General features: G+C 36.0%; 1 protein-coding gene across 1 annotated transcript; it reads left to right on the top strand.

Moving 5' to 3' along the window:
- Positions 1–4174: 4174 nt before the first annotated feature.
- Positions 4175–15591, top strand: LOC103117999 (tubulin alpha chain-like). The gene is made up of 2 exons (XM_007528127.2): positions 4175–4301; positions 15138–15591. Exons 1-2 carry the CDS (start codon positions 4175–4177, stop codon positions 15524–15526), a joined length of 516 nt encoding a protein of 171 aa, XP_007528189.1. The 3' UTR covers positions 15527–15591.
- The last annotated feature ends 2416 nt before the right edge of the window (positions 15592–18007 follow it).

Here is an 18007-nt window from a genome sequence, read left to right on the forward strand (position 1 = left end):
TACAAATAAATCTGAACATCTCTGCTAGGTTAATAAATTTTTTCAGCTATAAGGAAAGCAGCATTTATATATGAGACTGCGTGTTCTGGTTCCTTTTGTCCAATAAAAACAAGATAATGCCTGGAAATCAAATCTATATAGAATAAATGAAGTGGCTGTAGAATGTTCTGATTAGTTATTTAGTCTCAGTTAATTCAGGAAATACATCAGAATTGTTGAAAACATAGAGTTTGAAACTGAAGAAATGTATTTGAATTTGCATTATGACACTTACATGTTACCTTGTAAATGTCAATTCAACTCCTTTAATTTTAAAATTAATTTAAACTAATATGTCTTCTAGGAGATATTAAATTACCTGTTACATAATTAACATAATATATATCAAATACGTTAAATTATATATAAATTAAATATGCACATAATATTAGATCATAAATTCAGAATTAAAAATAATTTATAAATGTATCTTTCATTTAGTGTCTTGTTCCAGAGGCAAATATTCATTTATTTTAACAATGGTTTCTATTATATCCTATTGCCAATTAAAAGAAATTTGCATAACACAAGTATGTCTTAAGATCTCAAATAGTGCTTTTCATGATACTATGACTGTGATTGGAATAAATAATAAAAAGTACAATATCCACAAATTAAATGAGGTCATTTTAATAATAAAATTATCCACTAAGTTGTTAAATTAGTAATTTTCACTATTATCATATTCCATTCAATATTTCAGTGATCAGAGAGGTGGTTTGACAGGGAGAGTAACAAGATTTGCATGCATGCAACCCCAGGTTGGAATCCCAGGTGGCAAATGCCTGAGGATAATGTTGTTCTTTTTTCTCTTATTCTGATTATCTCACTAAATAAATAAGTCTATAAAAATGCATGATATTATTGTTTTGTTTTACAAATTTATATCTACATATAGTACAAGTCTTGCATCATTTATAGAAGATTCACATTAATTTTACTTACCCACTTCTTTTTTATTTATTTCATTGTATTTTATTGTATTTATTTTATTTTTTATTTATACAAAGGAAACATAGACAAAACCATAGGATAAGAGGGGTACAACTTCACACAGTTCCCACCAGCAGAACTCTGTAACCCATCCCCTCTCTTGATAGCTTTCCTGTTCTTTATCCCTCTGGGAGTATGGACCCAGGGTCATTATGGGATGCAGAAGGGGGAAGGTCTGGCTTCTGTAATTGCTACCTACATGATACCTACAATCCTATCATAGGGAGATGAGGGGGTGTACTTATGGGTTAACAGTACTTACGGGTTAACAACTATACTGCATAGTATTCAAACTATGTCTCTGAATTTATACCAATAGATACTGCATCTGCTGATCTCCACCTAATCAGGGCCACCAGTACCACCTCTGTATGTTTCACTTCAGATTGTGTCCAGAGACATCAGGCATGGAATGTCAACTCTCCAGTTCCATTACCCTGATTCGACTTTTCCTAGCTCCTAGGACTCCTTAATTACTTTTCAGGTGGTGTACTTCCTAATAAAGCCTCAGAACCTAGATATACACCAGGGCCCATGAGATAGGGCATCTATACACATGTATCCATAAATTAGGAGAAAATATATATTTTAAAGCAAAAAGAAGTGCACAATAGTTTGCAGTGACTCAATAAGTGTAGCAAGCAAGTAAAAATACCTAAAAAGGCACCATAAAATCAAATAGTTTCTACTTAGACCTAGACACCCTTATCAACTACTTCCTATTTCACTTCCCTCAATCACTCCAAAGCTAACCTTGTCAGACAAAGTAAGGACTATAAAAGCTGAATAAGGGCAAGAGACTGGTATACTTTAATGGCTCTTTTGGTTACTACCAGGCCACCCCATGACCTGGGGCCCTAGTCAGGGAATCCTAGGATTCCCACACAGACATAATAGGCCTATAGCTCTAACAGATCCCTTTCTTCACATCACTGGTCATCTCCATCAGGGACAATATAGTGTACCACTTTGTGGGCCCCTATAGGACCTTGCCCCCTATAAGGATCAACAGTGGTAGGGAATGCCCCATTCTCTGAAGGGAAGTTAGGACAACATACTCTATCACTACAGGAAGATTTGTCCTGAAATTAGTGCAGCCTAGAATGTTCCTAGCCATGAACACAGAATGTGAGCTCAGACCTACAGGGATACAGAGGGCAAATAGGTTCCTATGCTGAATATGGGCCCCAGATCTGATTGATGGTGTTTATAGTTAACAATATTTATATACTTTGGAGCTACCCTCCTCCTTGATCCAGTTTTCTAGTGTTATTCCTAACTCTGACATCATCTCCCTAGACAATACCTTTAGTCCACCTGCATGTTAACTGCTGGGCTCAGGAAAAAATTAGTAAAGTTATAGCCCCTTAGAATATACCTAAAATAGATCTACTAATTTTTTTTTCCAAAATGGAGACCCCAAATCTCATCTGCAATATACTTGCCTTTAGCTTCCTGATAATTAACAATTTGTTCTGCTTTATATATTAATGCTTTTTTCAGCCACAAAGTTGCAGATGTTACCATGAAGTCAACCTGACTTCCCTGAGCAGACAACCTCACCAATATGTCCTGGAATCTCACCTCTTCAGATCCCTGCCCCACTAGAGAAAAATAGAAACAGGCTGGGAGTATGGACTCACCTTCCAATTCATCAGAGAATCAAGTACAGAAGTCAGACCTTCCACCTTCTGCACCCCATAATGATTCTACATCCATGCTCCCAGAGGGATAAAAATAGGAAAGCTTTCAATGGAGGGGATAGGATACGGAGCTCTGGTGGTGGGAAGTATATGGAACTGTATTTCCATTTTATTAATAAATTAAATAAAACCTCAATAAAGTATAAAAAATTACATTTGAGGATAAATGAAGGGAGAAATCAGCTGCTAATTATCCAAGAAGCTAAGCAGTAGAAGTAACAGTGTCAACATTCTGACTGTGATTAGTGACATTTTGTTATAAATCAAAATTGTTCAAAAGAAGAGACAAAACAATAGTTTGTCAGAACAACTAGCAATTTAATTCTTTAGCAGTTCTTGAGAATTTTAACAGAGAATTCTTATGACTGTTTAAACAGAGACTGAGAGGGTAGGGGTAGATAACATAATGGTGGTGTAAGGAAACTCTCATATGTTTAGACTCCATAGTCCCAAGTCCCCCATACCACCATAAGCCAGAGCTGAGCAATGCTCTGAGTAAACAAACAAACAGACTGAGGGGCAAAGACTTGGAACCCCAACTGAACACATACATTACCATGCACAAGGCCCTTGGTTCACACCCCCACAGTAAGGGGGAGGGGTCTTCACTAGTGATGAAGCAGTGCTATCATTGTCATTGTCTCTCTCCCCCCCCCAGTCTCCTCTCCCCTCTCAATATCTCTCTGTCCCATCAAGTCACTAAACAGCTAACTAAAAAGTTAAAAACAAAAAAAACCTGAGGTTGAACAAACACTTATGTAGAATGATACAAGGAATAATCATGCCAAATAAAACAGCAAAGTTAAATGATCTTTAATATTTTTCTTCAAATAATTTTGTCCACTAGAACTGCACACTTGCACAATTCCACTAATCCTAGTGATTTTTTTTTCCGTTTTAATTTCAGATAGAGGTAGAGCAATAGGAAGTGGAAAGAGCTCGAGGAAAGGGAGGGACATTATAGTTATGCTCTACCATCCAGGGAGTGGCCCTTTGTGCTGTATATAGTGCTCCAATATGGTGCTAGGGTTCCACGTTGTCATGCATGCATGAGAACTAGGTGGCTTATCTGACAGCTAAGTTTCTTCATTCTTTCATCTAACCCTGTAACTGACTGCCTTAATTTGGCCTTCTATGTTTCATAATTAGTCAACAGCAGAAAACCATATTCGCAACTCCAGTCTTGTCTTTACTTCAGTGTGTGTTTCCAGTTACTCTCCATGTTGCTGCCATAATATTATTTCCAAAACAATAATTTGACTGGCATGACCTTTCCCCTATCTTGCAGATGTTTGCATTCTGCTTCCCTGTTTGTAGCATAAATAAACAATAAGATTTCTGCCAAAGACTCAGCTTAAACTCTCATTTTCCTACCATGCCATCTGTCTGTATTTCATTCATGCTCAACCTAGTCTTCAAACCTTACTAACTTTGCTAGGATGTGTTCTTGTTTAAAAAAGTATTTCTGTATGCAAATTCCAATGAAATTTTCATTGCAGTCTCAAGAGAACACCTCTCAGAAGACATCCCAGGAACATTTTATAATCATAATTGGACACTTCATTGGTAAGCTCACTATTACTCTACATTTCATTATAGAACTCGTTGCACTAGAACCTTTGTGAATCCGTTCATTGAAACACTCATTTGTTGGATTGTGGAGAGTAGGAGCTTTGTACACTTATCTGTGAAAATCAGATAAACACATACTAATTCTATATAACCCAAACTCATCACTGAGTTTCCTATTGATGCATGTTTTGTTAAGGTAATTTACTATAGTTTTCATTATTTAAATTTGAAGCTATGTTATTTATGTGTAATTTTTTATCTTGTAACTTCATCATTAATTATAATGTATTATAATATGTTAATACACATACAGACAAATTTCTCAAATATTTAAAATAAGAAGAATATCAAAATAATATATATATAAAGTACAACAAAATACTATGGAAACACAAAAGAAGAAAATGTATTTGATTAAGTGTAGTGAGAGAAGTTCACCTATATAAACAATTCATCTGAACTGGGTTTTGAGGGACAAAGAAGATTTCAAAAGTAAAGAAATTGTAAAAAGCAATTTGGGTCAAGAAATTTGAGGAAGTAAAGAGGCATAAAATTAGAAAGTATGTTTGTAGAGTGGTATATTTGCTATAGTTAGGAGATACTGGCATTTTAATAGAAAGTGGCAATAAAATAATTATTATTGGGTAAAATAGCACAGTAAATGTAGTATGTTAACTCAATTTAGGACATGGATTTATGTTAATAAATATAAAAAGAAAGACCATAGATTAGATGAATTGCTCTTAATGAACAATAGAAACCCCAGAATAAAGAACTGATTTTCTAAAAGCAGCTCAATTTCCTTCTTCTATTTTTTTTTCTCTTTTCTTTCTCACCATCAGGTTTTCTGAAACTGCCCATGTTGATAAATACGATTTTCTGGATTCATTATATAAAATTATTTCATTCAGTGTAAAATGTATTATACTTAAGATAAGTATCTTTTAAAGCAGACTTTAAGTTTCCCCAATACAGAATTTGTTACTCCTCAACACAAGTACAAGCTCTCTTAGTAAACCAATAAATGGAATATGTTTGGATTACTTATTCAAACCAACAACAGAAGTTTACGTCATTGGAATATTCTATTACTGATCCATTCTCTATGCAAAGGAAATGATGATTATGCACATGAGAATAAGAGACAAAGGATATATACATGAAATATTCTTTTTTTTTTCAATGGTGAATTCACCTTTTAAAAAAATAATCTTTATTTATTTGATAGAGACAGCCAGAAATTGAGAGGAAGGGGGAGCTAGAGAGAGGAGACAGAGAGACACCTGCAGCACTGCTTCACCACTTGTGAAGCTTTCCCCCAGCAGGTGGGGACCTAGGGCTCGAACTCAGGTCCTTGTGCACTATAACATGTGCGCTTAACCAGGTACGCCACCATCTGGCCTCTACATGAAACACTGACTAAAAACAGTTGTAAATTGCAAACCACAGTGCCTCTGATGGTAGTCATCATATGTGTCTCCTTAATATTTTTTATTGTAATATCAGTCAACTGTTTAACACTGATTTCTTTTTTTAAAATTTTTTTATTGTATTTATTTTCCCTTTTGTTGCTCTTATTTTTATTGTTGCTGTTGTTATTGATGTTGTCATTGTTGGATAGGACAGAGAGAAATGGAGAGAGGAAGGGAAGACAGAGGGGGGAGAGAAAGACACCTACAGACCTGCTTCACCACCTGTGAAGAGACTCTCCTGTAGGTGGGAAGCCAGGGGCTCGAACCGGGGCTGGAACCGCCATCCTTAAGCCGGCCCTTGTGCTTTGCACCACATGCGCTTAACCTGCTGCACTACCGCCCAACTCCCTTAACACTTATTTCTAAAGATGGTGACAGCAGAATATTTCACAAGAATGTTTGCTATTTTATATGGGTTCAAAAGTTTTATTATTTGAGCAATATTCCTTTATTTATTTGAATGCTCTTCAGAAAAAATATATACATAATGTCCAGTTCATCATTTTCTCCATAGCTTAATGTCTGCAAAGACTGTCAATAGGTTATTACTATATTAACATGTCACTTTTCTCCAGGGCTCAGTAAGACAGATATAAAAGTTTCAACCAGAAAAGCTTTGCACAGACCTCCATTTTGACTTAAATCAGGTAAGTTCTAAGGAGACTTGTCTCCTATAACTCATTGAAGATAAGTTTCAAATATTTCTGTCCATAGAGAACATGAAGTCTCTGTTGTTATGAACTAAGGCAACAGTGTACTGAACTGCTCACAAGAACCCACTAGAACCCACTGGTATTTAAGGAAAAAAATCTGGGTGAAATTAAAATCCTCTAATTGTCTCAGGCCCCCACAGCCAGCTAGGAAAATAAATCCCAGCCAACTTCTGCTGGCATGATGCAGCTCTCCAGGGGACAGAGTTAAAACAACAACAACTGTAAAAATAAATAAATAAATAAAATTTTAAAAATAAAAAAAAAAGAAATCTCTGTTGTTCAGAAAACTAGAATACAATATTGTCTCTGGACTGACATGTAGCAACTATTGCTAGTTCTGTAAGAAGTGTATCTATAAAACATCAGTGTTAACATAGAGTCGATACTTTTGGTTATAATGGTGTAAATTAAAATTAGGGGAGGTAAATTACTTCCTTATGATAAAAAGGCTGGCACTAAATTAGCACTAGTAACTTAATTAATTGTGGTAACCTTCACTGAAACTCTTGCATGCTTGGTGCCATTCTTAAATGCTATACTTACTTTCAAATAACCAGAAGCATGTGGTTAAAGTATTGTTATCAAAACTGGTAGATCAAGAATTGGACACTAACAATTTAAACTTTTTTCCCACAGTGCTAAGTACTAGAACTAAAAAATGTTAAAATCAGAGCTTTTACATCTATTGGCTTTGTATCTTTCTGTGCAGTGAAATGCTCGGATCCATCTCATAACAATATATGAAGGCGATTTTGCACACAGGAATACCTTAAGATTTGTCACATGCAGTCCACATCTTATACACACTAGTTTGATCTCAATCGAAAGTAATACATTAATCAGCCAATTTCAAATCAGTGTCAGAATTTTAAGTTACTATTTTGTCATGCTTTCATGATTTCAAAAATTAGTGATAGTGTAGCATGTTTTACTAAAACAAAAGAATTAATTTCTTATGTGGCCACTTCATCTGCCTCTAAATAGAGTGCAACTCATCTCCTGATTGTGAAGTTTCTTGTTTTTAGATGACTCTCCTCCACCTCCCTTGCTTGATTTTATTTACTTTCAAAGTGACATTTCAACAGAGGTATCCACTCTTATTTTTTTACTCCTTTGACATTTCTGTGACTTAGAGTGCAAGGAACTGCTTGCCAAAGACTTGCTAGATTGATGTTGGGAGGAAAGGAAAAAAAAATCTGCAGCTAGCAGATGTTTCTTTTCTTCTTGTTGTGCCTATTACTTTGAAAAACTGACACTGCTTAAAAACAGATTTCAGATGTTTCGTCTTTTTGGCAGCAAGAGTGAATATGTTGCCCAAGCAGTAGAAGTATTAAGTATTGTCTAAACAAGAAAATTGAAAATGGAGTATGTAGGAATGAATTAATACACTGATGGTTTGCTTTTTCCACCTTGATGAAAAAATTAATATGAGGAATTACTAAATTGGCAGAGTACTTCAGTCCTCCTACACTTAGCTAAAACCTCTACCATGTATTCCTAATCCTCCAAAAAATTATTTCAATGATAGATTATTTCTTATTAATGAATAGCTTAGGACATTAATGGGGGGTATATAGATTTCCAAAGTCATAGGTAATTAATTTAGCAAGAAAACATGATGGGATTGTTATTATTGTCACAAAAGACACCAGTCAGGTTTCTGTTAGTTAGGTTCTCTTTTGCAAAACTTATAAATATATCATTCTCTCCCCAGATAGACTAGTTTTAAAAAGCAGGAAAATTAATTACAAAAGTAGATTTGTGCTTTTGGGATAAATTCAAGTTTAAGCATGACCTTTTGCAACTGAGCAGACTAGCTAGGATTTCCTGCTTGAGCCCTATCACGTGAATTTGATCAGGGAATAAAATGCATACCTGAATTCTAAAGTCCTGCAGTTGGAATAAAGCATTTAATCAGAGATTTTTCAAAATGTTCTGATTTCATATTCTACTCCTATACATCTCCCATACTGACATACATCTCTCTCCTTCTCTATCTCCCCCTTTGCTCTCAATTTATGGCTGTCTCTATGCAATAAAAAAAAGAGAATAAAAAAGCTTTAAAAAATCTATTTGCTTAATCTTTAAAAATTGAAATTCAAACAAGAATAATTAATCTTAAATATTTTATTAAATTATTTGTAATGATGTATAACATATCAGTGTGTGTTTGATATTATAATACAATTAGTTGGTCTTGGAAATATTTGAATTACAGACTTTGGAAAAATCCCTGATTGTCCACAGAAAAACATTTTGCACATCCCCACAGAATAGAACCTAGTAAATACTCAAGATGACAAAAGGTTTTATAACACTCCCAGTGAGAGCAAGTGTCTACTTTCATTCCTCTTGAGTTAGACTTGAATTGTCTTTTTTTTTCCCCACAAGATACTAAGACCTCATAGTTTTCAGTATAAAAGTCTTTCACTTCCTATTGCTTTTGTTGCCTTTGCTGCTTTAGTGAATGGGATAAATTTAAGGATTTCAATATCATGATCAGAACCTGAAGACATCATGTGGAGTGAGACAAGCCAGAAAGAGAAAGACCAATACCAGATGATTTCATATACAGGTATAAATTTTTTTTAAATTTTTTATTTAAGAAAGGATTAGTGAACAAAAGCATAAGGTAGGAGGGGTACAACTCCACACAATTCCCAACACCCAATCCCCATAACCCACCCCCTCCCATGGTAGCTTTCCCATTCTCTATCCCTCTGGGAGCATGGACCCAGGGTCGTTGAGGGTTGCAGAAGGTAGAAGGTCTGGCTTCTGTAATTGCTTCCCCGCTGAACATGGGCGTTGACTGGTCGGTCCATACCCCCAGTCTGCCTCTCTCTTTCCCTAGTAGAGTGTGACTCTGGGGAAGCAGAGCTCCAGGACACATTGGTGGGGTCTTCAATCCAGGGAAGCCTAGCCAGCATCCTGGTGGCATCTGGAATCTGGTGATTGAAAAGAGAGTTAACATATGAAGCCAAACAAGTTGTTGAGAAATCATGGATCCCAAGCTTGGAATAGTGGAGAGGAAGTGTTAGGGAGGTACTCACTGCAAACTTTAGTGTAGTCCTGCTTTCAGTTATATATTTTGCAGTAGTTTATGGATACGTGTGCACATAAGCTCTCTCTCACAGAAACTGGTGTATATCTAGGTTATGGGACTTTGTTAGAAAGTGAACTACCTGAGATGAAATTAGAGTGTACTATTAAAGGAAAGGTCTCACCCGAGTAATGAAGCTGAAGGGTTGTCATTCCACACGTGAAGTCTCTGGATACATTCTGAGGTGAAGCATGTTGAGGTAGCAATCGTTGCTTTGGTTAGGTTGTGATCGGCAGATGCAATGTTATTTGGTTTGGATTGGGAGATGCATACGGGAAAGTGGGCCCTATCCAAGGGTTCCAGGACTGGGGGAAGTAGGGGCTCTATAGTGAAGATGTGAGGTTCCTGCTGTCTTAGGGTTCAAAAAGACAATAATTTAAGAATAAAAAACAACAGGGAAAAACATAAGGTGACTTGGACAAGATGTGGCTTGTTGCATCAAAACAAAGGTCTCTGGGGAAGGGAGGGAAGATCCATTTGGAAGATCAGGGTAACTGATTTGGGGTTGTGTCTCCTAGACACCAATCAAGGAGAGATGAGTGGTTGTGTCATTGTGTCAAAGACTATACTGTAAAACACTAGCCATGAGTAAAATTAATTAAAAAATAAGAAAACTCAAGAAACTTTTCTTTCTGTAAAGACAATGCAATTGCACAAAGAAAAACAGCCAAATTGGGAGTCAGGCGGTAGCACAGCAGGTTAAACGCAGGTGGCCCAAGGCTCAAGGACCAGTGTAAGGATTCAGGTTCAAGCTCCCGGCTCCCCATCTGCTGGGGAGCCGCTTCACAGATAATGAAGCAGGTCTGCAGGTGTCTATCTTTCTCTCCCCCTCTCTGCCTTCCCCTCTTCTCTCCATTTCTCTCTGTCCTATCGAACAATGGCAATAACAATAAAACAGTAAGGGCAACAAAAGGGAATAAATAAACATCTTTTAAAAAAAGAAAAACAGCCAAATTGCCACAACTTCCCTTATTTAGAGTGGTAAGCATAGATGAAATGTTTAGGGTTGGGGCTTGGTGGTGACACACCTGGAAATTGCACATGTAATAGTGCACAAGGACCTGGGTTAGAGACCCTTGTTTCCATCTGTAGAGAGGAAAGCTTTGTTGTGGTAAAGCAGTGTTGTGGGTGTCTGTCTCTCTTCCTATCACCCCCTTCCCTCTCAATTTCTTACTGTTTCTATCCAAAAATTAAATGATTTTTTTTAATTTAAAAAGAGACCTTAAAAATTGTTTCAAGTTGTAATAGACATCTAAAGACAAATTGAAATTATTATTTTCCAGAATCAACAAGGTTTCCAATTTTGGAAATTAACTTAGCAATACATGTTCTTTTAATTAAACAGTTTAATTATATTATCCTTAGGAATAACCTTATGTTCTAGGTGATATGAATAATATTTATATTTGCATGTTATTTTAAACAAAGGTCTTTTTTTGCTGTTTGGGGGAAAATCATGAAAACATTTTGTTTAAAATGAAGTGTTGTGAAAAAGAATAAAAGAACTAAATAGGAATACTTTGAAATGCCTTAAGATAATTAAACAATTACAAAATTGTGTGTATGTGTGTACATATATACATATACCCTTAATGCTTTACCATATTTAGCCTATGAAGACCACTTAATGATGTTTACTGTCACTGTTTCTTTAAAACATATATTTTCAGAGAGTCTTTGTAACTAGTACATTGTACCCATTCTTCTAATGTCATATTTAGTAACACATTCTTGATCTTTGCAAGTTTATGTTTCTGTAAATGTCACTAAATATAAGAAATACTCAAAGTTAATTCCATACTCTCTTTTAAATAAGTGCTTTACTATGCTACCTTCTTTTATGACTCTAGTCTATGTATTAAATTGCTCCAGACCTATCTATGAGGTAACAAACTATCTTGTTGATTTAGCAATGTGTATGTTTCAAAGAACCATAAGCCAAAGAAGTCTGAAAAGTAATTAATACTCTTTGCTTTCCTTGGCATTACTCTAAGCATATTTGTCCTTTAATTATTTTTATCTCAATGAATAGAACTACTGTTTATTTGGTTTATTAGCCAGAAGCTTGAAAATTAACTTTGGTTTCACCCTCCTAAATATCTAAATATCTCTCTATTTTAATGTGTCACCACATCCTATGATATTTACTTAAGGAATATTTTTTGTCTTTTTAAAAAGATCTTATTTTTTTAATTTTTTAAAAATTCATTTATTGGGAAATTAATGTTTTACATTTGACAGCAAATACAATAGTTTGTGCATGCATCACACTTCCCTGTTTTCCATATAACAATACAACCCCCACTAGGTCCTCTGTCATCCTTCTTGGATCTGTATTTTCCCCACCCCAGAGTCTTTTACTTTGGTGCAATATGCCAATTCCAGTTCAGGTTCTACTTGTGTTTTCTTTTCTGATCATGTTTTTCAACTTCTGCCTGAGAGTGAGATCATCCCATATTCATCCTTCTGTTTCTGACTTATTTCACTTAACACGAATTTTTGAAGGTCCATCCAAGATCGGCTGAAAACGGTGAAGTCACCATTTTTTTTATAGCTGAGTAGTATTTTATTGTGTGTGTGTATATATATATATATATATATATATATATATATATATATATATATATATATATCACAAGTTGCTCAGCCACTCATCTGTTGTTGGATACTTGGGTTGCTTCCAGGTTTTGGTTATTATAAATTGTGCTGCCAAGAACATATGTATACACAGATCTTTTTGGATGGGTGTGTTGGGTTTTAAGGAACATTTCTAATTCCACGCATTTACCTCTCATCCCCATTCTGCAGTTTAACCTGTTGTCATTTTCTACTTGAACTATTTCCATAACCTTTCATTGGCTTTTTTCTTTTTTTCTTTCTTTATTTGAGACAGAGAGGCAGAAAGGCCTAGAGGCAGAGAGACAGAGAGAGAATGAAAGGGGTCACAGCATACAAGCTATCCTCAGTTTGGTGGAAGCCAGGTGCAAACCAGGGTTGTGCACATGACAAAGAAGTATGAAATTCAAGTGACTGCTCTTGACAGCCCTCGTTGGATTTTCATTGTTCTCTATCACCATAGATTTATACACATTGATATTTTATTTCACTGATTTTGAAATGTCAAGGAATTCTCATCTATCTGTACATAATGCTGAGAAAATATTTTGACAGTCTTACTTAAATGTATTAGTTAAAAAAAATACTATTTCATGATGTAAAATATTAACTTCATTATTTTCTGTTGCCATTATCTTTTCCCCCCCAAATATCATTCTTATTATACAAGGAGAATAAACCAACTGTACCCCTGCAGTTTGTCTCAGAAATCATCATAATATTAATAAAAAAAATCTCCCAATTTGGTATCCCCTAAGTGTTCGTTAGTCAGGTAAAGTTAATGGAGCTATCTATCACTTCCAGCTCTCCTCTGTGAGCAGGGAGAAATAGATGACCCAGCTGACTCAGCTCAGCTAGTTTATTATTCATAGGCTGAACGCAGTGTCATTATGGTGGACTCTTTACAGAAAGCTAAGACTCAATTGAGACAATGAACATGAAATGCCAGGTCAACTCTGGAGGTGATTCTTGAAGATTAGGTCTTGATTCTAATGCTGTTGTAGTAAAATCATTCAATTAATTCATAGATAAAACTTTTTAAAAAATTGAGCTGATATTTTAAAGGATCAAATTCCCAAGTAGATTTAGTCAATACTGTATTAGGGTAGAAATAGAGGAAATATCCCTTCCTTCCAAACAGTATCTGACATGAACAGTCAAGGAACAGGACTAGGACATAATTAGCAATTGTTGAAAATATCTTAGAATAAGTTACAGACAAAATCATGAAAAAGGCTTACTAATTCAAAATTTTACACATAATTGCTAGTAAAATAACCTAGATCACATGATTGCTTTGCTATGTGCATAATCTACATTCAAGCTAGACCCTCACCACTTTAGTAAAAGATTTTTCACTGTGGTGTCTTTCCCTCTTTCTGTCTCTCTATCTTGGTCTCTATCTGAAAAAGGAGGTACAAAGCAGTTAAGCCCAGAAATAATAAAAATCAAAACTCTTTACATATAAGATGATTAATATTTTCTAGCATATTTTTTTTTTTTTTTGACTCTAGGGTCATTGCTGGGGCTCAGTGCCTGCACCATGAATTCACTGCTCCTGGAGGCCATTCCCCCCTCCCATTTTTTGTTGCCCTTGTTGTTTGTAGCCTTGTTGTGGTTATTATTGCTATTGTTGATGTTGTTCGTTACTAGATAGGACAGAGAGAAATGGAGAGAGAAGAGGAAGACAGAGAGGGGGAGAGAAAGACAAACACCCACAGACCTGCTTCACAACCTTTGAAGCGACTCCCCTGCAGGGGCTCAAACCAGGATCCCTACCCCAGTCCTCACACTTTGTGCAATGTGCGTTTAACAGGCTGCGCTACCGCCCGACCCCCAATTTCCAGCATATTTCTACCTCTAATTTTTTTTCCAATCATGAAAGCTTTTATATCAAAATATATTATTATCCATCTTTTCCTGGTTTTCTAAATGGGAATTCAATGAATATGGGGGGAATTTGAGAAAAATGTTGAACAGATACAATGAGAAAGTCTTTTATATTTTCATTCTTCATGCTCAACCAACACCATATGAACTAGATCTTTTTTTTTTCTTTTGAAGTATTTAATTACTAGGTATAGGATTTAATGTCTTTAGGAAAGGCATGAAGACATGATTACATCATTTTTGAATAATGTAGAAATACAGGGATGTACTATCTTTGACATGTCAGAATGATTATTTCTAGAGAACTGTCAAGTAAAATCAACTTTTATCCCTATGTTATAGCTTGAACTGAAGTATTTAATTCAAGAACTGCCTTTCTGAATATGACAGTATGACACTAAGTTTTTAGTGAAAGATGTAAAATACGCTCCTAGAGTTTGAGTGTTTTTTTTTTACTATTTCAAATTTTAATATGTCACTAAAACATTAGTCCTAATAATACATTTATATAAACATTATTTGTACTGTATAGTGAGTAAATTTTTGGCATTTCATAGTGATATTTTCTTTTGAAGAAAGTAAAATGAGGAATATTTTAAATATTTGCAAGATTATTATTTTAGGATATGTGAAAAACGACATACAAATTTATATTATGCATTTTATCATGTTTATTCTTAACTATTCCAAAATATATTTTAAGCAAGGAAGAATATTTAGTACTATTTAAATATTTTCTTAAATTTTGATATGTCAAAATCAGTATGCTTGTCATTTTCAGGGTATGTTATTTCTCTTCCATAATGTAACAAATGATAAAACTAAATGCTAACCTCAAATATCATGGCAATTTTAATCAGTTTTGGAAAATGTAGGCCAACAAGAAAGAAAATATAAATGCTTCTATTAAAAATATTTTTCATTGAGAACCAACAAATTTTTGAATACGAGATTAATATAATGTAAACTGCTGTGCTAGATAATACATCACAGAACATTAAATGTAACATCCATTCAATGAATTTCTAATATATTATAGAGATAAACTGTACAGTCCCCAAAGATGTCATTTCTGCCTTAGCCAGCATCAACACCAAGCATACGTATATCCAGTTTGTGGACTGGTGCCCCAAGGTTGGCATTAATTACCAGCCTCTCACTGTGTTTTGTGGTGGAGGCCTGGCCAAGGTCCAGCGGGCTCTGTGCATGCTGAGCAACACCACGGCGGTAGCTGAGGCCTGGGCCAGCCTGGACCACAAATTTGACCTGATGTATGCAAAGCGTGCCGTTGTTCATCAGTATGTAGGTGACAGCATGGAGGAAGGAGAGTTTTCTGAGGCCTGTGAGGACATGGCTGCCCTGAAAAAGGATTATGAGGAGATTGGAGCAGATAGTGCTGATGGGGATGATAAGGATGAAGAGTATTAATCTGAATATGGAATCTTGCACTCTTGTCTGTCTTGGAATTGTCTTTATTTGTATTTTATGAGGCTGTTGTAGCCCTAACCTGTCAATAAATTTGCATATGAATGTCATAAAAGAAAATATTGTTTATGAAAAATTATAAAATACATCAGAATATTTCCAATAATGTAAATTATATATATATGTGTGTGTGTGTGTGTGTGTGTGTGTGTGTGTGTGTGTGTGTGTGTGTGTGTGTGTGTGTGAATTATATTTAACTGGCCTGCATCAGTGAGGATAAAGGAATGAACTCATGATGATTTGGAGAACAATATACTCTGTCATACTGCTGGTATCAGTGTCACAGAATCATGGACTAGACCATTTTCTATGGAATATAGTGTAGAAATTTTTCAAAACATTAAGAATGTACCTATCCACAGCAGGTTAAGTGCAGGTGGTGCAAAGCGCAAGGACCCGCCTAAGGATTCCCGTTTGAGCCCCCGGTTCCCCACCTGCAGGGGAGTCGCTTAAGTGGTGAAGCAGGTCTGCAAGTGTCTTTCTCTCCCCCTCTCTGTCTTCCCCTCCTCTCTCCCTTTCTCTCTGTCCTATCCAACAACTATAGCATTAGTAACAACAATAATAACTGCAACAATAAAACAACAAGGGCAACAAAAGGGAATAATAATTTTTAAAAAAAGAATGTACCCATTATACAATTTGGCAATTCCTCTCCAAGGAATCTAATTGAAGAACACGATATCACTTACTTGAAAAGATGCATAAATGCATATTCTCAGTGCAGTACTATTTGTAATGATGTTACAAATATAAGATAACCATAGAGAGATGAGTAGAGAAAAGAGGATTTAGTATACATACACAGTAGAACGCTACATAGCTGTAAGGAAGATAAGATTTTGCTTTTAGACACAATATGGAAGAAGCCAAATGGTGTCACACTAAATTGAATACATTAGAAGGAGAAAGTGAAAAAAAAAAAAAACAGATAATACTACTCATATGTGGGGGGTGGGGGAGACAGACAAGCTGAAAATATAATAACAGACAAAGTCAGATGAAAATAAACTCTGGGCATTGTGCAAGGGCCTGGATTCAAGACCCCAGTCCCCACCTGCCATGGGGGAACTTCACTAGCAGTGAAGCAGTGATACAGTTGTCTTTTTATCTCTCTTCCTCTCTATATCCTTTCCCTTCTCAGTGTCTCTTTGTCCTCTCAAGTAAATTGGCCCAACTCCTGTGTAAAGCAGTCTAGAGAATATTCAAAAGGCTAGAAGTGGACCTACTCTATGACTCTGCAATCCCTCTCCTGGGGATATTTCCTAAGGAATCAACCACATCTATCCAAAGAAATCTCTGTATACCTATGTTTATAGTAGCACAATTTGTTATAACCCAAACATGGAAGTAAACCTAGGTCTCCAACAACAGATGAGTGGCTAAGAAAACTGTCGTATATATACACAACATACAGTTAGCTATTAAGAATGATGAATTCATCCCACCTTCTTCACCTGATCCTAGATGGTGCTTGAAGGGATAATGTTAAGTGAGATAAGCCAAAAAGAGAAGGATGAATATGGGATGATCTTGTTAGGAAACAAGGACAGAAAATGGGAACATAAACTAGAACTTGGGAGCTGGTGGTGGCACATCTGGTTGAGTGCACATGTTATAGTGGATCAAGGTTTGGGTTTGAGCCCCCAGTCCCACTTGCAGGGGGGAAGCTTTTCAAGTGGTGAAGCAGTGCTGCAGGTGTCTGTTTCTCTTCCTCTCTGTCTCCCCCTCCATCCTGATTTCTGACTGTCTCTATCCAATAAATAAATAAAGACCATAAAAAATTTTAAAACGGGGCTAAATGGTGGTTCAGCAAATTAAGCACACTTAGTATGAAGCACAAGGACCTGTGCAAGTATCCCAGTTCAAGCCCCTGTCTCCTCACCTGCAGGGGGTCTCACTTCACAAGCAGTGAATCAAGTCTTCAGATGTCTGTCTTTCTCCCTCTTTATCCTCCTTTACCCTTTCAATTTCTCTCTGTCTTATTCAACAAAATGGGGGAAAAAAATGGCCACCAAGAGCCATGGATTCCTAGTGTTGGCTCCAAGCCATAACAACAACCCTGGAGGCAATAAATACATAAATAAGTAAGTAAGTAAGTAAATGAATAAATAAATAAATAAACAAACAAACAAATGTAGGACTTGACAGGTGCCTTGTCCACAAGGCAAAGGATTCTGTGGAAGGGTAATAGAGAGAGGTGAGGGCATGGAGGACTTGTCATTCCTGGTGCATGATGGAAAATAACCTATTCTGGGCATGGGAGTGTTCTGAAGAAATCCATCATGGCAAGATGTGAAATTGTACCTGTATCAGTGATGACTGTAAATAAGTAACCACCCAATCAAGAGAAAAAAAAAGGTGGGGGGGGGGGGGACTGCTTCCAGAGCAGTAGATTTGCCTATGCAGAAACTGTGGCCCAGGGGT

The sequence above is a fragment of the Erinaceus europaeus genome, chromosome 5, assembly GCF_950295315.1.
Source record: "Erinaceus europaeus chromosome 5, mEriEur2.1, whole genome shotgun sequence".
Taxonomy (NCBI): domain Eukaryota; kingdom Metazoa; phylum Chordata; class Mammalia; order Eulipotyphla; family Erinaceidae; genus Erinaceus; species Erinaceus europaeus.